The following is a 26,024-nucleotide window of genomic DNA, read 5'->3' as shown; positions in this document are numbered from 1 at the left end:
AATGAATTTTCTTGCAAAACTTTGGGGTCTGCTAGAAGTTCCCTGTATCACTTTTCTTTGGAGCCACTTCTGAGAGGATTAAAATGGGGCTTCATGTCTTTGCTTAAAACCAACATGTCACATTAATTCATCTATGAGACATGCTTATTTTATTTAGTCCTTCAATTGTCCATAGGGAACCCCCCTTCAAACCAGGTGTGCTAGTTGATGGAGAAGCACTTATGTAATACAGGTAGGTGACATGGGAATATGGGCCACTTATTAATCACCTGTTCATGTGACCTACACTTTCTGGCAAAGCCACATCTGGTTCCAAACATAATATTTCAATTGTATAAAATGGATCACTGTTGTGCACATCTGATCTTAGGATTTGGTGGTAATACTTTTTAATGGTAAGCTATAGTTATAGAGGCACTAAATATCCTCTGATCAGGCAAAATTTTTTATTATATACCAATAAATACTTTTCAAGTAGATTTGTGTGCTCTCCCATTGGGATTTGTCAGGAATTCTACACAGCATCTTCACATACACCACACATGCTGGGCAATGTGGTTTGCAAAAATGTCCCCTGCCCCAAAGGCTCTTGTTAAAGGCCCAGTCATCAGCCTGTGGAGATTTGGGAAGTGATGGAACCTTTTTAGAGGAATAGCCTATGGGAGTAAGTCAGGTCATTGGGGATATGCCCTTGAAGGAGTTATTGGGACACTGGTCTCTTCCCCTCTCTCTTTTGCTTCCAAGTGGCAATGAGGTGGTAAGCAGCTTGTTCTACTATTCACTCTTACCTTGTATGGCCTCTATGCATGTCCAAAAGTGATGGGTCAACCAGTTGTGGACAGAAAACTCCAAAAATGTGAGCCAAAATAAACTTTTCCCTTTAAAAAATTTTTATTTGTTCTTTTTAGTTATACATGAACTTTTCATTTTAAAAAGTTGATTATCTTAGGTATTTTGTCAGTGATGGAAAGCTGACTTGACTTGGACTTAAAGCAGAACACTCTTTGAGTTCCAAATGAACTAGAAGCCTTTTGAGTTAACATAGGTTAGACTAGTCCTCCTAAGTGCAGTACTTGTTGTCTACAAAGTTCAAAGAGGTTCTCCAAGAACTAAGTCTCTTTCTTATTCTTAGTTGTAACAGATGTGAGGAATAGCAACTCAGCATTTATGGTAATGTTGCAAATCTTCCATATCACTTAGCTTTTGCTTTACTCTGACCAAAATACCTGATAAGAACAACTTAGAGGAGGGAAAGTTTATTTGGGGCTCATGGTTTCAGAGGTCTCAGTTCATAGTCGGTTGAACTGCATTGCCCTAGACTCAAGATGAGGCAGAACATCAGGGTGGGAGGGCATCACAGAGGGAAACTGCTCCTCTTATGGCATCAAGGAAGCAGAGAGAGATGGAAGGGAAGAGAGATGGGTCACATCCTTCTGGGGTATGCCCCCAGTGATCCACTTCTTCCAGCCATGCCCTATCTGCCTACAGTTACCACCAAGTTCATTCAAACTAGGACGGACTGACTAGGTGACAGCTTCCAAAACCTACTCATTTCATCCTTAAACATTCCTGAATTAACAGGAGTTTTGGGGAACATCTTATATCCAAACTATAAATTACTCTACCCCCAAACCTTCACTGACGTGACAGATTTCCTAAATTTTCATGGGTTTACCTCTTATTCTGCTGCACACTGTGTCTTCCTAGGCTATCTGCAGAATTTGCCATTTCCTGTTCTCCAGGGCAGATTAACATGATGTTATCAATGTAGTGAGCCAATGTGATGACTTTCAGACTGTCAAAATAATCAGGGTCCCCATGGACCATGCTGTAACAAAGAGCAGCAGAATTTACATAGCCCTGGAGCAAGACAGCAAATATTCTCTTTCTGCTGTGAGAAGGTGATCTGTGTTTGATCTTTCCTATAGAAGGAGAGGAATACTTTCACCAGATCAAAACCCACAAACCAGATGTCAGAGGCTGTGCTGAATTGCTGTTCAAGGACACCATGTCTGTCACTTGGTGCAGATCGTAGTGGTCCTTGAATAGGGGTATGATGAGGAGCCCTTATACCAGTGAAGTCATTGAGTTGGTCACTGAGGATTAATCTAAAGCTTCTCTGAGCTGGGTGGTATTGCTTCTAATTTAGCATTTTGTTGGAGGTAGAAGCAGTTTCAGGGGATTCTACTAATTTTGTTCTATCCTAATGACCCTGACACCACAATTAACAGGACCAATGTGATGACTCTGCCCCTTCTCGGAATTTCTATCCCAATTATAAACTCAAAGATAGAGGACAGCATCACAGGGTAAGCCTGTGGACCCTCTGAACTCTCTGAGGAACAGGTGTGAAATTTAAAGTATCTCCAGGTTTCCACCAGTCTTCACCCCAACTGGAGGATCAGAGGGCATTTTGGGTGCTCAGGTATGAGTGTCAGTTCAGACTCTATATCATACAGATAGAACTGGGTATTTCTGCATTGTACAGTTACTCTAACAAATGCTACCAAGCCTATTTATGAGAAGATTGGGGAAATACATACCATATATTCCTGGAGTAGTTGTACAGGGTCCTTGCTCAAGGAGATACCATCTTCTCTTCAACAAAGGGGCTTTGTCTTGTAAACCCACTTAAGTCAGGGGCATTGTTGCATGAACATCTGTGATCTCCCAGTGAGGCAAATGATGTCACCATGTACTCTCTTTCACAAATAGAGCAACACTTTGGTCAGTTGGCCAGTTATCTCACTCTGAGTTACAAATGATCTCTTAGCCATTGCTACGGATACCTGCAGGTCAAATCCTCTCACTAGGTCAACTCCAGCCATTTCCTCTCATGGTCATCCACCTTGCCACAGAAAGCCAAGTGCACACCTGGCCTTACTATTTTAGAATCCTATCATCTCTAGTAATACTGTGTAGAACCCTGCTCTAGCTTCTCTAGTTGTGAATTCTTCCTTCCAGGAAAAAAAAAAAAAAACAACAACAAAACACCACTGAGCTAGAAAATGATGGTGTCCACTCCAGAGTGCATTCCATATTGCCTTAGAGAACAGTGTTCTGTGGCCTATTATGGTTATCAGAGCGTGATAGGTTCCAGGATTTTATATTGTAACTCTTCATATCTGCATATCCTGACACTACTGACTCCTTCCTCAGTACTAAGCCAAAATGTTTTGGCATCTCTACTTCATTTTCTATAGGTCACCAACATATCCAAGATTTAAAGAAATAACCCAACTAACTAGCAGGATTAGCTCTAGTCGTCCTTGCCAGATGTGAGTCCCAAGCACGTGTAAGTAGCACCATGTCAACAAATCATGTCTTAGTCTACTTCACATTCATCTTCTTCCCTCTTATCCAATAGCTTGAAAATTTTCTTTTCCATGTGTACCATTTCCTGCTGATAGATATTGATGATGTCCTATAATGCATTTGACTTGCAAGCTATTGTATCTCAGAATTTGCTTCTTTGGGCTGTGCTGATATTGGTTATCAACCTGTATCAAAATTTTGAGAAAAGCAAACATTGCCTTATAAGTTACCTGACTCAGGCATGTTTTTTTGTGGTCTCTATGGAAGGTGACTTTGCTCTTCTTCTCTGGTAAGGGGAATAGGGCTGCTTTTGCTAGGCTGCATATTCAAAATTATCAGACTTTCATCCTAAGAACCCCTTTCTCGGGTATCATTGTCCTATTTTCTTTTGATTTTGACCTGGCACGGAGGAGCTATTGGGGCTATGCATTCTACTCTGCCAGACTTATGGTTTGAACCTGGGTCTGATTTTCATGCACAATTTCCCTGCTGTTTCAGAACTTGAGAGTTACTTGAAAGATGCAGGAAGGCTTTCTGGTGTTGACAGTGTACCTTGGGTTGGAAATAGGCCACTCTGGCCTGGGAAATCCAGCCTACAATTGTCCTTTGATGCAGGGCAAGGAAGGGTGAGAAATGAATCTGAGAGCCACCCAGCCAGGACAGACACAGCACTGGGAAGGGTGCAGGAGTGACTTCTGAGAATCTGTCCTGGCTGCTGTCAAGACAGTCTCATGCTGTGGGTGATGCCTTCCTGGTTCACTGTGCACAGAGGTCACTGACAATCAAACAGGTGTTCATGACCAAGGGAGCATTTAAACCAATGTTCTGTCTTTTCTCCCAAAGCTACCTTGTGTAGGGCACCTAGGGAAGGTCCACCTATGAGAGTGGATGGGGAGGGGGAAAACACAGAAATATGCAGATTAAACAATGATATGGAATTATGTTTGCCAAGTGGTTGATTGAATAAATAAACAGAAGCTATAGATTTCATAAAAATCACTTCCATTAGTAGAGGTCTATGGGTTTGGCTAATGCAATGGGTACCAAGTCCTGGTCACGTTGAGCCTTATTAAGTTTGGTGGGGAGGAGTGTATTGAGGCTCAGCCCCTTACACAGGCAAAGAGACATGGTAAAATAACTACAGGCAAGAAATACCTAGAAGGCTACAGAAAGCATGACTGAGGCTTATTCTGTGAACTTTATACCAGAATGGATATGGCTACCAGGAGTTCAGCAAGATGTAGCTTTGGATCTAAGTGGAACACTGATGAACAGTGTGAATTAGGAGTGCCGTTCTTAGGCCCTTCCCTTGACTATTTCCATTTTTGGAAAAGATCCAGCACCACACCATTTCTAAGTTAAATTAGACCAGTTAGTGCTTTTGGTGAACACAGAGGTAATTTAAAATTTTTTCTCCAGTCTTTTCTGCTATAAACAAATCTCTGTTACCTGTAGTGCCGTCTTTAAGAATCTAGTCTTAAATAAATTCTGGTGGAATAATGCCCATGTAATCCTTTTTAGTGTGGCATTTGCCAATGTCTTATGAAAGAGGAATAAACTTGGAGTTCTGTTCATTCAAGCAGTCAACATAACTTGCTGAGTATTGACTGAACACTTGGTGCAGAAGAAAAGCAAGAAATGTGATTCTCTCTGACACAGAAATCTTTCCAATTTTCCAGCGGCAATGTATAATTTTGGAAAAGTATCTGTGAATGACTTAGCCTGGTTTGGGATCAAGAAAGGTTTTTTTTTCAAACATCTATGAGATATTAGATTGGCCAATGGAGTTTTAGGTTCTGGGAAGAGCTCATAGGAAGGCCCCAAGGTAGGGAAAAGCATATCTTATTTGAGGAGATAAAAAAATATAGCAGGGTCAAGATATGAACTAATGCAAAGAGAGGGACCACAGATAAATGAGGTAATGGATTTTTAGTTTATTTATTTGTTTTTATGTTTGGCTATATTATTTTAAATTATTATCTTATTAAAAGGATCAACACTTGAAAGTCTCAAATTCAGTTAGATGTTTGTTTATTAAGGCAAAGTTCCTGACTGCAAGTAACTTTAGAATCTAACCAAAAAGATGAGAGGAATTTTTGTATTCTTGTAATACAAGTTATAAAGAGCCTAGGAAGGACACTGTACTATGTCACAGAGACAAGCATAGGGATTTATTCGGAATCCAATTCTTCAACAAAATCTTAACAAGCATCTTCTCTGGCATTACAATAATGCACGATCACAGATTTTATTTCAAGAAATTAAGTCCACTGAAGCCGCAAGACACATGTAAAACACTTAGAATTCTATAAAAGCAAAGATAGAAATATGCAGAGGCTATGTTTGGATAATAAAAATAGAAACAATCTATTGATCACTTATTAAACAGTTTGCATGCATTTCCTATAGTCTCTTTATGAGGTAGGTATTGCTATCCTCATTTTTTATATGATAAAATAAACATGGACAAACATGGACACAGCAGGTTTGGGGGTTAGATTACAAGGTCAGTTTTGGTCACGTGGAGTTAGAAGGGCCCAGGGGACATTGAGGTGAAGCAGGAAATTAGAAATCTGGGTCAAAGTTCTCAACAGACATGTGGCTGGAAAGAGAGATCTGGAAGCCATCAGTCTAAAGTGGAGTGAAGGTAAGGAGAATGGAAGAGATGTCCCAGGTAGAGTGGGCGAAGCAAGAGGAGTGAGATCACTGGGGTGTGGTAGGGGGCATCACATTGCAGGATGAATGAGAAGGTCCTTAAAGTGAGAGGAGAAATAGATACTTCAGGCAGTGCAAAGAGTATGAAGAAAATAGAGGAAAATCGAGAGGTATGTTCAGAGAATCCACTAGTTCAATTGAGCTGGAGAGCCGTGGATTTGATGCAGGTCCTAGATGATTAAGCTGGGAAAGGGTTATGGTTTTGGGAGCCTTGAGGACAAGCAATAAGAAGTTTTGTGAAGGGGCTGTGTGAGGGGGAGCTGAATGATGCTGAAAAATACTTATTTTCAAAGGATGTAGCATGGATTAAAGGGGAGAATTTTGTATATGGTGAAATATTAACCAGCCTTGGAAAGGAAGGACCTTCTGACACATTCTGACACATGCCACAACATGAGTGAACCTTGAGAACATTATGCTAAGTGGCATAAGTTAGACAGTAGGACAAATGCTGTAGGGTTCCACTTATTTGATGTACTTCAAGTAGTCCAATTCACAGAGACAGGGAGTAGAATAGTGGTGTCTGGGAGTTGGGGAAAGGAGAAAAAGTGAAGTTGTGGTTTAATGGGTAATGTCAGTTTTTCAAGATGAAAAATCTCTGTGGATGTTGTTGTAGTTTGGATCTTAAATGTCTCCCAAAGGCTCATGTGTTTTAAAGAGTTAGTTCCCAGCTTGATGCTTTTGGGGAGGTGGTGGGAACTTTGAGGTGGAACCTAGTATGAGGTCTTCTGCTCATTGGGGGCATGCTCTGGAAGGGGACACTGAAACCCCAGCCCCTTTTTCCTCCTCCCTCTTTTGAATTCTAGACATGAGATGAACAATTGTTCCATGTACTGCAGCCAATATGGTAGGCCTTGCCACAGCCCCCAAAGCCATGGAGCCAACCAATCATGGATGGAAACCTCCAAAACTGTGAGCCCAAATAAACCTTTTTACTCTGTAGGCCTATCATCACTTCAGGTATTTATTATAGGAATGAAACACTGACTAACACAGACGTGGTAATTATCCAACAGTGAACTCGTAAATTTTATTATAGTTAAAAATAAAAAAAAGAAGAAAGCTAAAAGGGGGAAAATTACTTTTTTAAAGTTAAAAAACATCTAGAACTTATTTTCATCAGTCCAGGTAAGATCTAATGTGGCTGGAATTGGGTGAGCAGCATTGAAACTGTTAGTGGAACCATATGGAAGGACTGTGTTTGTACATCAAAGCTGGTCAAATGTTGATTGTCATATGGTTCAACCTAATAGAAAGGCAAGGGGAGACAAATTCCTTAATGAAGTCCAAGAAAATGTACAATTTAAGTTACATTACCATTTAAGTTAAATTGCAAAATATTTCCTGGGGCACTTGCTCTCAAACTAATAACCAAATAGCAAATATTTTCCATTTTTCATTCATCTTAGGTCAATTTGAAAACTGCTTTTGTTTTTTGCTTTTTATTGGAGAAACTCATATTGTCTTCACTTTGTTCAGTGTGAAGTCGAATTGCCAAAATTACCTTCAGTACCCATTTGTCTTTTGTGTTTCAAACAGGGGAAAGTTTCCATTTCCCTGTTTCAGTCTGAAAGCTTTCAGAAAGTTTGGGCAGTGCCCAGTGCTGTCCCCATAACTCACTTCATCATTTCAGCTCTAGTTCTTGCAGTTGGCAGATGTCAGACGCCAACTTTCTGCTTCAGTTCTGGTCAAAATCCCACAGAAGACTTTGGTACCAAGACTTGTGAACCTGCCTCTGAGCCAAGAGTCTTTAATTTTTCAACAAAGTCACAAGATTTAAAGAGTTGATTTTATCATCTATAATTGACCAGGACTTAAAAAAAAATCACATGCACATAAGTGATGTTCAAACTTTGCTGTATAGAAGAATCATTCCAGGAAGGGGTTTAGGAGGAAATTTCCAAGTGGGTTTCACTGTTGTCCTGATTTAGCATATCTTGGGTGGAATCTAAGACTCTGTTTTAAACAAAAATTAGACTAACTGTAATACAGGTGGTCCATGCACTATTTTTGAAGCATTAATAAATTAAATCCGGTTCCTTCCCCAGGGATAATTGCAGTCAATAATATTGTCAGTTTATGTTGGAAGACACTCTAGCATTTTGAATACAATTCCATTCATAATATCTCCATAAAACCATTTTCTAAGATTTGGCAATATTTTGACCTGGAATAAAGAAGGGATGAAATGAGGTGCTATGTTATTTGCCATAGGTTTTCTGCTACTTGGGCACAAGAGTCATGGTTATCCCTTCACTTGGGCTGTTTCTGTTTTCTCCGATTAAGTGTTGAAGTGGGAGGATAAAGAGCAAAGCCAGTGGAATGTCCCTATGGATGCTGATGCCACCCAGCAATAGCAGAAATTCAGATAGAAGGTGTGCATGAGAAAGCAGGAAAACAAGTCACTTTCAGAGTAAAGCAAGGGTGGGTACACCCTCTGAATCGGGGAGGTTTTTGAAGGAAGGCTATAAAATAACAACCTGGATGTAGTAATCAGAGCCAGTATCTGTCCCTAGATCCTGAGGTTCCCAGGGCTTGGGAGAATGCCTCATCTTTGCTAAGAAGTGGGAAGGAATGTGGTTGCCAAGGGGACCCAGTGGCTAAGACAGAAAGATGCCAAAGAAAGGTACTGGATTCCTCCCAACATCTTTGTCTTTGGTCCAAAGAGACTTCTTCAAACAATGAACTGTTGCCTGGAGATACACTAGATACAGCACCCAAGGACAAGCAGCACCCTGAGCAAGGATAAGGACACACAGAAGATGATAACATCACTGCTGGCACAATGCGGACATGGTCAAGGAAATGTTTGGCACCTGCTTTTCCCTTGTGAGCTTGGTGGGTGAAGGAACACACACTTCAGAGCAGGGGTGGAAAGCCAGGGGCCTGGGGCCAGGCAGGGGAGGTGGCAGGGTGGAGTGAGAACATGGAGGGATCTCCAGCCCACCTCACCTGGGCCCAACTGTTTTCCAGTGGGAATGTAGGATATAGGGTAACAAATCCCATCTTGTTAAGGAAAAAGTTCCAGTTTTAAAATGTTGGCAGCTAACAAATATCAAATAAAATGCACTGTAGGCCAAAGCAAATACATCTATGTCCGGATCTGGCTCTAGGTGCTGCTAGTGTGTGGTCTCTATTTTGGAGTCAGAAAGACTTTGGCTTGATTCTGGCTCTGGGACTGGTTATTAAACCTCTCTGATACTCAGGTTTTTCATTCATAAAATGGTGGGTGGGATAATACTTTATTTTTAGATTTTGTGGACAAGATTTAGGACTATTCTTCATTGAATGAGTGTAAAATATTTTTTTTCTGGTGTCTGCTACCTTAGTCATGACAATAAAGGCTCTTCTATTGACGGGAATCATGAGATTTTTCATGATTATTTGCAAAAATTATCAAACAGTTCATACATTTAGAAATATAAAATATTGTTTTGTCTACAACCCTTTAGGCTATGTGTGTCTGTCAGTATGGTAAGGGTAGGTGGCAAAGATCCCTTTTGGTTACCCTGGCTTGGTGTCTTCTCTCAAAATTTCTCTGGTCCTGTGGGTGTCTGAAAGTTATAAGGCAGAAATATAAACGAAGAATAGGATCTTTAACCTTCAGCAACAAAAACATTTGCTACAATAACTCTCTGTGTCTCCCTCTGTTGGACAGAGTTCAAGGTCAATCAGATGGAATCAGTTCCTTTCCTCTTGGGAGACCTAAGACATGTTCCAGAGACAACAGAGATTTTATGTTCACAGAAGAAGGGACAGATCGCAAATGAACAAACAAATTAATGAAGCAAAGAAGAAAAGAAAAACACTCATGGAAGCAATGTCTCCACTTTTTCATAAGTGTCTGATGTGTGTCACATGAGAAAATAATTTTGACTTTTCCCACTGATCAATCAGATTGCTCATGAAGAGATGAGATTTCAAAATTGAATAATCTGAGATTCTTTGGTGAGTTAACATGAGACAAATGTCCAAGTAGATAGACAAGACAACATTCCAAATACTGGTGAGAGTTGAGAAGAGCCTCAGAGATGGAAAAAAATGAGGGCTTAAATGGATTTGACTAAATTTGCATGGAAGGCTATGGCCTTGGGAAGAACTGAGATGCGAGTGACTAGGCCCTTTGAGAAGTGAATGGTGTGAGGAATGTTCTGCAGGACTCCCAACTCCTCAGACTTGGCCTTCTTCAGGCAGTGTGTCCAGCTGGCTTAGGAGAAGCCCCTCGCTTTCTAGCTCAGCCCTTATCCCTCTTGACCTTTTCTCATGGTGCTTGCATTTGGTTTAAGTCAACGGGTTCCTCTGTTCTTTTCTACAATCTTCCTAAGTCAGTTCAGTTATCTGACTACTATAACTGGTTCTGGGGATGAGAACTCAGCCAAATGGACAATTGCTTAGTTTCTCACAGGATTTGTGGAGGTGTCACTGTGACTCATCTGCTGAGCCACGACCATCTTGAGTAGCTACTGAAGTAGGAAAGTGCTTATGTGAGGAAAGTGGCTGTATTCCTCTTGAACTTGACTGCTCCTATCTGGAATTTCTTGTGAAAATGATATTTTCTTTTTATTAGGCTAAATTTTTTTCAGGGTCTTTTTGTTCATTTTTAAAAAATGTAGCATCTCCTGATCAATGGTGGTTTAAAAAAAATGTAGAACAAGGGAAGACTAATTTCTTCAAAAATCTTTGAGTCAGCAGGAATAAAGGGATAAACTGGTTTGGAATTTACTAACTAAATGCACACATATTTATATTTGTATTAAAAAATTCAAGATTGCAATATATATACCTTTAGCTGTTTTAAATTTAGGTAAGAGAAAGCAAAAGTAATTACTTAAGTTTATAATATTTTAAGAAAAGAGTTTGGCAGTGGTATTTGCTGCTTGCATTTATCCTGGCTCCCTACCTACTTCCTAATTGTCTCTTTTGGATAGTTACTTAACAACATTTTTAGTCCCTTTTTTATATGTGTGAAGGGAGGGGGCTGCTTATAATAGCATCTAAGTTCTTACTTAGATGGAGAATAGGTAGATTAATGTATGGAAAATACTTAAGCAGTGCTCAATGCCCAGAAATATGGAATAAATGTTAGCTGTGATCATGAATATTATTATCATGATTATGATTGAGATTGAGAAGGTAGGATCCTGGGAGGATTAAATGAAGTTAGCTTTGTTCCAAAGGTTTTGGGTGAGTGAGCTAGTATTGAACGACTTTGGTCAAACTTTCTTCAAATATCGGAACACCTTGGGATGTTAATTCTGGGCAAAAAAACTTCTGCTTCTCCATGTACCACAAAGACCTAGAGGCTGAAAATGCCCCAAGAGGCCAAGTAAGATCTCACATTATGAAGATGTTTACTGTGTTGGCTGCCTGCTATTCCCAAATTCTACCAACTCAGCAGGAGATCTCAAAGGGAACGCTAATAAAATCTTCTATATTTGCTCATATATTCCCCTCTGCAATCACTATGTGTTTTAAGGGATAACACCTTTTTGAACAGCAATTATTCCTGAATAAAATGTAAAAGTATATTTCTCCCTTCTAATTATAAAGTTTAGTCAGGTAGCTCTTGAATGGCTAGAGAATGTTTTATAGACTGTAAAATTAGAGAATATAGCACACGGTCTCATGTTTCCATTGGCTTAGTGGATATTTCCAAACACATATGAGGAAATACAAAATTGGGTGTTCTTCACCACACGTCCTTTGAAGTTTGTGGTGGTTTCTGGATGCGATCACATCCATAATGCATATCCATAGGTAGCTTCCCAGGTCAAATAACTGTGGCTTTGCATTTAATTGCCAACTTGTTACCTTAATAGCAATTCCAGACAGGGGAAAACAGAGTGAAGGGCCTGCCCATCGTGTTACTGCTGCCTATAAAAACAAATAGGATCCTTAGGGTTTAATTAGAGGACACATAATTACACTTAAAGGATGTTAGTGTTAAAATGGGAACATTGGACATCTGGAAGATGAGTCTGGATGTGGTCATTGCCTTTAGAAGCTAAATTCATGAAACTGTAACTGTCCAAAGGAACGGCGATGTCCCCACCCAAATTTATACGCAGGTAGACATGATGAGGGCTGACATGACCTGGCTTGCAAAGCAGAAGAGTGCAGGGGTCATAAATGACATAGGTATTTAAAATCATAAGGACTCCAGGAGAATGACTGGTGTCTTTGGTTCTAACATGAAAAGAAGGCATCTAAAATGAAGAGTAGGTGCCTGAACAGATTGTACTTCTGGGGCAAAAACACACCTGGTCTTTGGGAGGCACAACCATATGAACATACAGCTTCAGAGAGTTTAATTTAAGGAATGAGAGAACAAAGGACCATCTGTAGTTATATAGACTCAATTGAGCCTCAGTGAAGGGTCAGAAAAGGGATAGAGTTCTTCCCTTTCATTATGGGAAGTGTGTTCCAAGTCCCCCAGTGGGTACTTTAAATCATGGGCAGTAGTACCAAATTCTGTATAGGCTATATATTTTTCCTATACATATACTTGTGGTAAAGTTTAATTCATAAATTATGCACAGTAAGAGAATAATAATAATAACTAATAAGAAATTGGCAATTATTACAATATATTGCAATAAAATTTGCAAAAATATGGTCTCTCTCTCTCTCTCTCTCTCAAGATATCTCACTGCAATATACTACCCTTCTTGTGGTGATGTGTGATCATACAATGCCTGTGTGATGAAATGAAGTGAGGTGAATGATACAGACATGGTGATGTAGTATCAGGCTACTACATAAAGGTTACTTAAACACAAGCAAGGCAATACCGTGATAGTCAATCTGCTAATAGATGATTACTAAGTAACCAACGAACAGGTAGCTTATACAGCATGGACACGCTGAACAAAGGGGTGAGTCATGTTTCAGGTGAGATAGAATGGGAGGGCGAGAGGTTGCATCATGTTACAAAGGGTGGTGCATACTTTAAAACTTATGAATGACTTATTTCTGGAATTTCCCATTTAATATTTTCAGACCATGGTTGGTCACAGCTAACGGAAGCTGTGGAGAGTGAAACCACAGATAAGGGAGGAGCCTATACAGCAAAAGGTACAGAATAGCTATTGACAGAGAGCATTGTACATCATTTTTTTCCCTGCCACACACCTTCTCTATCATCAAAGCTGAATAATCATGTGTGTGTGTGTGTGTGTGTATCCCACCCTCCTCAATCCATTAGAAATGCCAATAAAAGGACAGTACCCTTGCTCCCATCTTTTTTTCTTTCCAAAGCTATGAAAAGAAAATTATTTTTTTTGCTATGTGGTTTTAGGAATATCTTTGAGAAAATTGCCTTTATTACAGATTCCATCTAAAACTAGCTTGGTGTAGTTTAGGATAAAATTTCAGATTTCTTGGGTTATTTTATATTTTCTGTCTTTCTCTATAAAGTGATAATTACACTGTCTCTAAGATACTAAGACTCCATTCTCTAGAGAATGGCAAAATTTTCATTTATATAATTTAGATTACCTTAGAGTAAAACACAGCTCATGTATGGTCTAGAGGCAAAAGGGCATGGGATGGAAAAGTAGTAAAACATCAGTTGAGAAGGTTTAATCCTTCTGATGACTCAGCCTGTTATAGTTTACTCACTGCTTAAGAGGCACAGATGGGCCCAGGCAGGTGTATGTAAAGAGTGGAACCATTGACGAATAGACAGCATGAAATGGAAGGGGAAAATGAAATAAGTACGACTGTAACAATCTTGGTCTATCAATATTTAATCCCTAATGCTACTTTTCCTTGAGAGACACTACTTAATATTTACTGATAATCAGTCATAGCTTAGGGAGAAGAAAATGTTCAAGAAAGGCATTTAAATGAGGTTTGGCTGACATGTGCTTGGCTTAATTCAGGGTAATAGTTGACCAATTAAAATACATTTCCCATCATCTAAATGTGTCTTTTAATTTAGGATCCCTTGGAAAAAAATTCCAAAATACATTGACACATGGTCCTATTTTCCAAAGACTTTGATTTAACATTTGAATGCAATGGTATTTTACTTTGTTAGTATAGAATATTTAAACTTAAAAAGAAAATACCTTAATTTGCTTATGCATAAGCCTATTAAAAATCATTTCTAGGGGCTCTTGTTATGTTTATTCTCTAGAACATAACCTATCTTTGAAGTGGTATATTAGTTTTTAAAAAGTCATTCCCAAGCTGAATAATTAGCCTGCAAACAAAAGCTATTCTTAGAGTGTATTCCACATATAAAGTTATGCACATGATGCTTTGATTCAAATAATATTCTTATAAAACTTTGTTATTGTTAGAGGTCTATATTCAGAAGGGCAACTTTTGTTTTTGATGATTATTCCATCCTGAAACGATTTCCCCTCTGCCCAATTAAACTGAAATTAGGAGCACATTTAGATCTGATGAGGCTTAAACCTCTCAGCCGTCTGCTTCAGAAATGAAGATTTTTAGCAGTTGTGTTCATTTTGTCTTTTCATGGAGGGCTCAAAAGGAAACAGAATCAATCCTCTTAAGTTTTTCTGGAAGAGAAAGGTTGCTTTCGTTGCTTTGATCTTAGCATGTCGCGCATTTTTTATTGGCTGCTAAATATAAAAAAGCCGTAGGTTCATCTGGTTTTTCTGCTATATTCTCATACTATAAATACATAATATCTGAAGGAAAATGCCCAAGCCCAAAATATCATTTCAAAATGGATTTATCATTACAGTTGATAGAAAGATTTCCAGGGTGTAAGAAAACTCTCCAATGGTTTGATTATGCCACAGATTGTTAAAAATAGATTCATGCACGTCAGACTGTGAATTCCACAATATAGATACACATCCATGCTATTTTAGAATCCTTATTTTACCATCTCAAGAGGCTGTTTTTCAGTTAATGTAGCAGCTGGCTAGATTATTGCTTCAACAATGTGATCCATAATGCTAAAGCAGCTCTTTTCCAAAAATGTGGGTTGCTTACATATCTTCAGTAGGTGATTTTCTTATAACTTTGTGCCAATTGCTATCACGCCATTCGGTAAAAATTATCATTAAATCAAAACAACTGCACCCAGTTAAATTTCTCTCACACAGAGAATCATAGAAAAATTACAGTAGCTGATTTGAGGGTGACATTAAGTAAATACAGAGCTTTAGAAAATAAATGCAAACTACAAAACTGGAGTTGTGTAATTAAACATCAAATAATCCAAGTAATAAAAGTCATAGATTAAGTGTCTCTCAGTTCTACTCAGATCCTTTAAATACTGTCTCACCACCTGAGTATTGGTTCTTTCGTCGGAAGAGTGCCTATCCTTGAAGTTTGGGAACTTCAGTTCTTTTGGAGCACCAATCAGCTGTAAAAAGTAATTGGCATCTTCTTCCAAAGTTTCAAACTTCCCTACAAAATCATAGTTGATCAAACACGGGTAGCAGAGTTTGCTGACCTTTTCCCAGTGAATGTCCATCCCTACTGGACGGTGAGAATCCAGCAAATAGTGGACAAATTCTTTGAATTTGACTCCAGATCCATTATTTAATGCTTCCTCACAGGCATTTGGTCGATATTTCTTTATAATCGCCTTTCCGAATACTGGATGATAGTAACTATTGGGATGTTCAAATTTGTCCCTAAATGCTGACACTAATCTCTCCATGGGATCACGAACAAATATAGCTTTAGTGTAAGTATTTAAACGAGTATATATCCCTTTTAAGTCGAAGCTATCTAGCGTTTTCAAATGCTTCCCATAGTGAACAGCATCATGGGAGATGTTGAATGCAGAGGAAGCCAATCCATTCAGTACCATCAGAATTCTTTTCCAATTGGAACAGCCAGCCTTTGGCACTTCACAATATAAGATTTTGTGTTTATCTTCTACATAGATCCTGGATACCATATGGAAGAGATGGGATTGGGGATGACCCACTCCGCCATATTTCTTGCAAAACTCCCCAAGGAAAGACCTGCGTTTCTCTTGTGTCACCTCAGTTTTCTTCCATTTGTTGTCTTTAACTAAACTTTTGTTTAAAGGCCGAATGTCCAAAGGCCAGTTCATCTCGTTGAACTTCTTGAAAACAGTCTTGGTTCCTTGATGTTTTTCAGTCAACTTGTTTGTTGATGATGACCCTGAAATCTTATCCAGAGCTTGATTCTCTCCTTGTGTGTGGCTGGTCTTGGTTAATATCGCAGTGGGTATCTGGGACTTGAGTAGATTTTCCATTTTTTCCTTCAGATCCTCAGGCATGTGAAATTTGGGGTTCTGCTAAAATAGAAAGGAGAAATGTTGGAAGCACATTCACAAGTGTGGGCATACTAGATAAGAAACATCACGTTTGTTTTAAAATATGACTGAGCAGAGCACATAACTTCATGTAAGCTGCCAGAAACAATTTAGCAAGGCATGCTAAACATATATCTTGTTGGAAGCTTCTTCACTGAAACACAACAATGAGAAATGAAAAATGGCACCCGGAGTGGACACAGACAGGATTAACAGACTGAAATGAAAAATAGTATCTACAGGATGGAGAGAAGGGGGCCCTGGATTTCAATCCTGATTTTGCCTATGGTGCAATCATATGTAGCTTAATTTTTCTGTACATCAGTGATTCTTGATATTTTAGTGTGCATATTATCTTCAAGTACTAATTTAGTGCATCAGAATGTAGGTATAAAACATAGTTGCATTTGATTGATTTTTTTTTGTTTGGTTTTTGGTGACTCTAATGCCCAGTGTAGTTCAAAGTCATATGTTACAACTTAAAAATTATAACAGGCCAATTATCAAATCTTGATGATCATTTCAGTTTTCTAAGCACTTGAAAATGTTGTATTTCTTTCTCTTGGAAAATGTTTTATTTTTATGAAATTATTCATCACAATAATTTGGGACCTAGAGTTATAATATCATACAATTTCATTCATGTATGAGTACTTCCCTCTTTCCAAAGTGAAGAATAACGAAGGAATCCAGAAAAGTCTAGTTGACATTCTGCTATGTAAAATAGTAGAAAAAGTAGAATGAGATATTAGTTCTCTTTCCTGAAGGATGAGTCTACTACCCATTTATCATGTGCTCTTCATCTGACTGTATGCTTCCTATAACTCTTGCATTAACTGGGTAAAGGAAGACCTGCAAGTTGGGATTTATAAGGTGGCATCATGGTAGATCCTCATCTCTGATAGAGACAAAAATTGTAAGGCCTTATTCTTTTACTCTGGGTAAACTAAGGAGCCTTTGGAAGGCTCTAAGCACAGAAATAGCCTGACCTCTCTTAGAGTTGGAAAGAATTATGGAAAAGTCCATTCTAGAGATAAATGTGCAGGGTCCTTGGCATGGTATTGGAACTTTCACAAACAAATAACACACAGTTAGGCTATAGCATGTGCCACCAGCCTAGAGGTAGAGGAAGTAGTGGGGAGAGTTTCTTACATTTACCATTTGTTCTCTAGTATCTAGAATGGTTCCTAGCTGATTGTAGTTGCTCTCAAATTTTGTTGAAGGAATGAATGAATGGAATTAGGTCTTCAAGGATGACCAGGGATTTTTTAGAAAATGAGTAAAAGACCAGAGGAAAGAAGCACTGGATGGAGTCAGGCCTCTTGATCCTTCTACCTACCAAGCTTTAAGGGGGTTGCTGTTTTTCAAGTGCAAGAGGATTGAGAATATTTCCTGATCACCATTAACCTACTTGTATAGCATCATGAAGGAGCTGCCCCAATCTTCTATTTGTATACTGTTGACTCATCTATTTGGATTTTCAACTCTGAAATTATTTGTCTGCTGTCTTTTCTAGAGACTACCAAGATGTCTTCTAAGCCCTATATCTTTCTTTGTTTTAATCAATGCTTTGTAGTCCATAAAGTTGTCACCAACACTATACAACTTGACTGTACATTTGAAAGATCTCAGGGTTATTGGAACATGCATGGGCATTCTTAGCATAGTATTTAGCACCAAAATAAAATTGCCATGAATATTTCTATTACTACTTCTATTACACCCATAAATAATAATTATTGTTGTTGTAGTAGTAGTTGTAGTAGTAATACCACTTATCCCAGTGACATAATGGATTTCAAAGTTGCTCGCTCAGTTTTCCATTATGATCCACACTGCAATTTGTATTTCATTACATGCGCACTAATCAATTTGCTCTTCTGCTTCACAAACAAAAACAAAAACAAAATCAGTCCTCCACGGTGTGACCTTATGCTCTATGGTCCATCAAGCTCCCCTTTGATCTCCAGAGAATTTTGGAATGTTTGCTTTCCATAACTTTCTTTAAATGAAAACTGCCCTCCCCTCCGCGCCCCCCACCCCACTCTGCTTCCATACAGTTTCTCAGGTGGATGAAACTTCATTTCCTGAAACCACTTCTCTCTCAGGCCAGTAAACTTAGTTCCTTGACCACCTTGCCTTTAACAGAAGAGTTCTCACTTCACATAACTCTGGCCATCAACAGGGCCTGTCTCACCCTCACCATCTCCCAGTCCGCCATTAACATCAGCTCACTGTTATTTCCCATTCTTCCGTTCTTTGACCCCTTCAACTGTTACCTGAGCTCTTAGAAGCCAGCACAGCTGGTTCTTCTTTCTTTGGCTAGTTAGAAAGTCACCTCCATGGAGAAGTTGTCTCTACCCACCCTGGCTAAACTATGTTCCCCAACGTTCTTTCCTGCAGCACCCTGCTGATTTTCCTTACAGCCCTAATTGCAATGAGAAATGACTTTACTTATGTACTTCTATGATATCTTTTTTCACCCCATCACACTAGAACATAACTTCAGAGATCGTATCTTTCTCATTCTCAGGGTGCTTAGCACACACAGTGCTTGGCACGTAGAAGATGATCAATAAATAATTGTGGAAAGTACAAATGTGGTTATTATTTAATGGTGGGATTCCAAATGATTGTTTTGTGACCTTGTTGAAAAAAAAAAACACAGCATTTATCAAAAGTCAAGGTTAACTTAGATAAATAGTTGACCACTTCTTGTTAAGGAACTGAAAAATCTGTGTTCAAACAATCTTTGGCAGAAAAGAAAACAAATAAAATACACACATGCATAGCTGCGTGTGTTAAAGTAGGTGTGGAGGCATGTAGCCTTACCTGCCTGCCAAATCAGATTGGTTCAAAGTCACTCAATGCTGCTGTGGAGTCCCTAGAGGTTTGTTAGTGTTCTGGATTCCCAGGCCTTACTGGGGTCACACTAAATCAGAATCTCTAAGGGTGAGGCTCCTGGGTTTAATTTTAAAAAGCCATCCAGGTGTTCCATAGGCTTCTGGGGACCACACAATTAGAAAATAAACAAAGGGAATTTAAAAAAAATAAAAGCTATGATCTGGAGAGTCCCTCTCCTATCCAGGGGAGAAAAACAAAATGGTAGACTTGAATATACTAGTAAGAAGAGATAGAAATTGAATATAAGGTAGAAATTTCATATCCACTCTCACCTAGACCAGATGAAACACCTTCTCTGCTTATCCACTTCCCTTTGATCATCAGGAAGCTTTCTCAGGACTAGTTTAACCAGGGAGCTGACTTGACTACCTGAGAGACGAGCCCGTCACTCATTGCAAGTCAAACTTTATTCTCATTTTAGTTTATTCAGCTTTGTTCAATTTTCTCTACTCTGACTGAATTGATATATAGGAAAAGAGTTAATTGTCTAAAGTGGTAGCTCCAGCACCCAACAAACCCTCATGGGTGACCACCAGACCTTCTTCCAGAATCCCTCATGTTACCATCACTTACCTTATAAAACCCATTACCAGGATCTGTTGGTCCCTCCCTTTATCACCCCTTCCATTTCCTTCCAAGCCCAGTAAGGGTTGACGATCACTAAGATCAAAACTAATGGCATGTTAGCCTTGAGGCTTATATCACAACCCTAATGAGAATAACAACAGTAAGAAAAAGAGTAAAATCTGACACCTCCATTTTCCTGAGGGTACTTCATTCTGATTACCCCTGAAGAAAACATGCATCTAGCCACCAGAGGCTTTCCTGAGCTCTTTTCTATTTCTGAGATGGTCCTATCACTTTCTGGTCACCCACTCACAAAATCCTGAGAGCTGCTTTCATAATCAGAAAGTAAATTGGCTAGTCTATATTTCATAATGCCTCTATCTTTTAAAATTTATCACCTCTTAATTGGATATTCTTTAGCTCTAATTAGTCTTCCTGAAAATTATTATGAAATCAGTCTTCCCCAAACACTTCGTTTTTCATCCTTTAACATTTTGGACTGGATCCACTAGATCTAAACTGAAGTCCTGATTTCTTTGCTGGCATTTTCAGCCTGGTTAGTGTTCTGGGCCCCTTCTTTGTGTTCTTGCATCTCTTTTGACACAGACTCTGTGCCCCACTTGATTCCAACCTTGGCCTCCCCTCATCCATCACCTACTTCTTTCTTGGGATTTTCAAAATCTTCTAGGTCAATCCCACCTTCTTCATGAAACCACCCAGACCTCCACTGAGGGACTCTACTCTCTTCTAAAAGACTTTTGCAATTAGTCTGTACCATGTATGCAAAAAATTAATTTCATTCCAGCTTACAGTTGTTATTTGATTTCTTTACTTGTAAGCTATGGCTTTAGTTTTCCAAAAATACTTCTAAAAGAGTGGATGTTGCAAAGTTAGTTGCAAGATATATAACCTCAGAAAACATTCAAATATGTCAAAGGGTAAAAACTTGTGGAATAATCATTAACTCTGGAATGTATTTGAAAACTTCATTCATGTTAATTTTTTTTCAAGGTCTCTGCATCAAGTATATCTCCTCTGTGAATTCTTCTCTGATCTACAACATCGAAATGAATGGTTCACATTTTCTCCTGCCAAACTTTGGGAGCCTGGTAAATGTCAAGTTTCTGCTGGATGTCAGGGCTTGCTTGGTGGGCAAGACTAGTGTGGTTCTTGTCCACATGGAGCTAATGTTCTCACAGGGAAATGTATACTCAGCAAATAGTTACTTAATTAATATGTGACCATAGGTTCCAGCACTCTGCTATCAGGAGCCAGAACAGCAGAAATGGCTGGTGGGAGTGCTAACTGAATTTGTGGGCTTTGAAGGCATTGCCCAGGGAGTACTGTAGTAATTACATTGTCTGCCATTTACTGAGTGCCCGCTATGTGCCTGACCCACAAACACACACTGCGTGTACTGCCATGATCATCTTTCACTTCTGTTTTACAGATGATAAATGGAGTTTCAAAAACACTACATAATTTGTTTAAGACATTCATCTAAAGAAAATGTGACAATTCATGAGCCCAATTTTTTCTTGGCTGAAAGACTTTTCCTGTTCTTATTTTACCATGCAGAGACCTAGGGCAGGACATGGAGGGCCCCTCTACCAGGAGAAGGGTGTAGGAGAAAGGGAATGGGACTATAAAAACTATTGCTCTATAAATAAATGTGTTCCCCTATGGTTTGAGTTCTGTAAGGGAGCCAGGACTTTATTTTTCCTTGTACAGGAAAGTCAGGCATCTCCATGTCTCCTGCTCTATGGAACATAGGGTAGGAGGAAGCGTGGGTCATACTGAGACCTCAGGTGTCCTTTTGTAAGATTGGCAGCACATGACTTGATCTAGACCCAACCTTGAGTTGCAGGAACACATTTGGATTTCTAATTTCTTCTGAGAAGGTCGCCTGTCTATGAATGGAAGGCCATGGCACCTGGCACATGATTGCAAGCAGAACTCTTAGGCTTCCTGGGACTCAGTTACTTTATCTGAAAAGTGAGGCTAAATGTAGTAACTACATCACAGGTGGTGAGGATTACTTGCATTAATAGAAACAAAAGCCTTATAAAAATGTTTGGCACATAAGTGATGGCATTACAGCCATCTTTCAGAAATGATTAATTTGCTTTCTGTTGCTTGCTTTTATAAATTGAAGCATGGCACTTGTGGTAAATATGTATGTTGTCACCAATGTGCCTTTCATGCTGACTACACGTTTGTGCCAATGATGCCATTTCTGAGAGTGTCCTAGACATTGTACAATGTGTCTTTCGGGATTGAGGGGATCTTGATGAACAAGGAACAAATTTGATGATGATAATATTAGTGATTCGAGGGTGATGTACCCTTTCATATCATTTAGCATTTAGCTTTTTTAATCTTATTATATTGCTTTTAAAAATGTATCTTCTGTGATTCTTCTTGAATTTAGATATGAGTGTGGTTACATTTCTCCATGCCATCATTGTCTCTAGCGGTTAATAAATGACGGCGGTGGGTGGGATGCGGGAAAGTCAGTCCTTTCTGAGGATACAAGGCATGCTTGGTCCCGCTGGGCACAGCTACTCCTGTCACATCTTGATTCTGAGGCTTCCAGAAGTTGATTGTATAATTGAAAGAGGGGGAAGTCTGCGGCCTCATTTCTAACAGACATTGGGGGACACTTGGGAGGGGTGAGTATGGCGTCCCCATATCCAGGGCCCTCTGACTCACCTTGCTGTGCATCCTCACCCAACCCATTCCTACCTTCAGTTATTTATTGAGAAAATGTTTCCTGAACCTAATGGTGTGCCAGGCCCTGGGCTGTGTGTTGGAGATCTGACTAGCCAGAAATACTAGGTCCCTGATTTCACTGGGTGACCTCATGGTCAGGAGGGAAGGAGATATAGATAAGAAGACCCCAGATTACCATACTTATGGCAGGGGATATGACCAAGGAAGAACGTGATACCAGGAGAGCCTCTACCTCACCTTTAAGCACCTTTTTTTAAGGCTCTCCACAAAATCATTTTCATTTCCTCCTTTTATTTCCCCCCTCTAGAATGTTCTTCACTTTATTTGCCCAGTTAAAATTGTGGGTCATGTCACGAGCTGAGTTAATGAGTACATTCACCTAAAGATGAGATTCAGATTTTACAGATGAGGGACCTGGAGTTTAGAGAGTTTAAGCAACCTGCTCAAGATAACACAGCTATTGCTGGAGCAGAACCTCAAACCTCTGCCATAGTCATGCCTGGCTTGTGTTCAACTCATCAAATGTCAAACAGTGTATGCCTTGTTTAATGTCCATTAAATGAACCAATGTAAGGAAAACATCAGACATATGACTATTCTAGATTTTCGAGTTAGGGAGGAACTGGTTTGTGCACCTGTTCTGTCATTTTCTATCTGCGTAAACTTGCTTAACCTATTTTGTTTTTTTGAAACTGCAATTTCCTTGTCCATACAACGGAGATAATAAACAACTGTAATCCAGTAGTTGGATTACAGGAAATGCATGTAGAGATTGCTTAACACAGAACACGTTCTTTATAAATGCTAGTTTTTTTTTATTGGTTCAATCAATGAATATTTACTTATTGAGCAACTTCTATGTGACAAGCATTTTCAAGGTAAATATTAGTTTTTCCCCCTCTGCTTTTTTTCCCCCATCTCTCCTTCCTCTTCCTTCTCTCTTGCTTGCAGCCCTTAGCAAAGTTAAGACTATAGGGTAAATGTTCAGTGGTAATGTAGTGCGGCAGGAGAGAAGAATGAAGACAACAGAGAACTTGGGGAACAAAAAAAGATTGAAGTAAGGTCAAAGACAAAGAAAGAAAACAGAAGAAAAGAAAAGAGGGAGAGAACGGGTATAATAAACACTTGGAGCTCAAGGGTCAAGGGAGACTCTGGTGAATCTTAATCCTCTCCAAGTTACAATCTTCAAAACCTTGAAACTACTTAAGCACGCTACAATTGTTTCTCTAGTGAGGTCCTTCAAATCCCTTTGGATGCAAGGATTGGAATTATGACTTTAGTTGCCAGTTCTGTTAATTTTGGATTTAAATCCTCCCTATCTCCGCCCCGCCCTCCCCATGAAGCCAAAGGAGTTTAAAATATGTGCACAGCGGATGTAGCCTGGTGGGATCAGCAAGGGGGAGTGTCCATTGAGGCTAGTGCTGCTCTTTGGCTTGGCAAGACTATACAAAGTGAAATAAGACATTATCTTAATGTCTGCAAGCAGATAAGGCTTCTTTCCATGGGGTTCAATGTGCTCTTATAGATTTATCATTCTATCTTCCAAGTTTTGTGGGAAAAAAATGAGGCTCTTATTTTGTTTTTAAATTTACAGATAAGTGAAGATAGGCTTGTATAACTTGTCAGGTTTACTCTGCACAGCCAACAAAGAAGAGTAGAATATAATTGAGCTCTGTAGTTCCTACCCAGTAGACTTTATTTAGTAGAACATAAGGTTGAAGCTAAGAAACATGAAAAATATTCAAAACTTTTGGTCCTCACTAGTTTAGCACCTCGTTTATGTCTGTACATGTCAAATGTGGATGGGAATAGCCCAATCTAGTCAATGATACTAGGCATGATAAGAGAATAAGTAGATATTTGAATGTGAAGATTTTAATATTTCACTGACAATTGTAGATATCTAACAGATTTGGGATATGGCTCTTTAATATCTCCAGGTGTTTAGTTTTCTAAAATTGGCGGTGGTCAGTCAACCTCTCCTTCCTTTGCATTTAAGATGAAAGCTGACCACAGCATGTGTATCTTGCAGGATTCTTCAGGGGGAATTGCAAAGAGGGCACCCTGGTTCCAACACCCTGCTCTAGAGAGTGCAGTTGCCAGGTGAAATTCTTGTTCTTGTTTTGAGGGGCATGATGAGGAGGAAGGAACCAGTTGCTCTGAGTTGCAAAATACCTGAGTGTAAAGTTCTCTTTTTTTTGGGTGAAAGGGGAGTTATGGGCACAGATTAGGAATCCAAAGGTTTTCACAAGCCACGTAGATGAGTCCATGAAGTGACCCTGGAATTGAGGGTTACCTTGGGTACACCAGGCCCAGGGAACTTCAGAGATATAGTCGGCTGTGGAGGGAGTTGGGATTGAAAAATGCAAGAGAGAAGGAAGCTGTTGTGAGGTCTGGAACACAGGCAGGGTGATCAGCAAAGTAGAAAAAACAGAGACTTTGGGTTGGATCAACCAGGTCCGCCACCCACTAGTTGGGGGATTTTAGGACAGAGCCTTTGCGTTTCCCTAGAAGCTGAGCTCTAGGAGTTGAGTGCAAGCAGTTAATTTGGAGTTGATTCCAGAAAACACTGGTGGGAGTGTAGGGTGAGGTAGGGAAGGAAAGGCAGAGGATACAGGGTGAATTGTCCAGCAAGTAAGCACAGTGGGATGGGGAGCTCAGTTCTACCGAGGAACTCTCAGAACCAACATAGAACACTTGCTCAAGAGTTGCTGCACCGAATCCCACCAGCCTTCCTAATAGGCTTCTGGGAGGAGAGGTTGGCAGCTCCAGCCTGCTCCTCCACGGGAAGACAGAGGGCAGTCACTCAGGCAGGGCTGTAGGAGTGGGTAGTCAGCTGGACATCTGGCCAGACACAAGGATACATTAAGAGATGAAGGAGTCTGGGTAGGCAGAGCCAGTGAGGTTACAGAGAGCCAATTAATATCCATCATTCTCTGCCTCCTAATTTTTAAAGGGGGAATTCTAATACGTTGTCATGGAAGTGATGGCATGGGCTGGGGTCCAGGATCCCAAACACTCTCACTATAATAAGAGACCTCGATTCTGTCCTCCCATACTGGCTCTCCCTTAGGAGATATTGGTGGAGCTGTGGATGTTAGCATGAGCTTTATTGCAATTTTTGGTGTGCACTTGAATCTATAGACACAAAATAAGGCTGAGAGAACAAACACCTTACAACTAGGAGGAACCCTAGTCCTACTGAGCTGAGCTAGACTACAGAGATTTGTAAGAATCCCTTGCTGACAGAAGGCAGTCCTAAGATGGACCACCGACTTTGGACAGGAGGCCTCTCTGGACCATTTGCCAAGGGTGATGCTGAAAATCTCATCTTTCTGATGCTCTGGTGGTGAGAAAAGACATTATCTTTCTGGGAATTAATTAGCTATATGCAGTTATAAAATCCATAGTACAGTGACTGACATATTATGTCTGACTACAATGGGTTCCTCCCATTGTCTATGCAGTCTCTCTCTGTGACTTTATTCTCCAATTTCCCCTCAGCACTGGGTTTACC

General features: G+C 39.6%; 1 protein-coding gene and 1 long non-coding RNA gene across 2 annotated transcripts in view; one reads left to right on the top strand and one right to left on the bottom strand.

Annotated features, from left to right (window-relative positions):
- The first annotated feature begins 5,905 nt into the window (after positions 1-5,905).
- LOC139702189 (uncharacterized) lies at positions 5,906-12,596 on the top strand. The gene is made up of 4 exons (XR_011704767.1): positions 5,906-5,962; positions 6,837-6,942; positions 8,697-8,868; positions 9,689-12,596. It is a non-coding gene; the product is annotated as an uncharacterized lncRNA (long non-coding RNA).
- A 2,594-nt stretch (positions 12,597-15,190) lies between these two features.
- Chst9 (carbohydrate sulfotransferase 9) overlaps positions 15,191-26,024 on the bottom strand; it is a 217,037-nt gene continuing 206,203 nt past the window's right edge. The window contains exon 4 of the mRNA XM_027935737.2: positions 15,191-16,282. Within this exon, the coding sequence (XP_027791538.2) occupies positions 15,191-16,282 (1,092 nt within the window). The remainder of the gene's footprint in view (positions 16,283-26,024) is intronic.

The sequence above is a fragment of the Marmota flaviventris genome, chromosome 16 (genome assembly GCF_047511675.1).
Source record: "Marmota flaviventris isolate mMarFla1 chromosome 16, mMarFla1.hap1, whole genome shotgun sequence".
Classification (NCBI taxonomy): Eukaryota; Metazoa; Chordata; class Mammalia; order Rodentia; family Sciuridae; genus Marmota; species Marmota flaviventris.
This window is presented reverse-complemented; position numbering and strand designations above follow the sequence as displayed.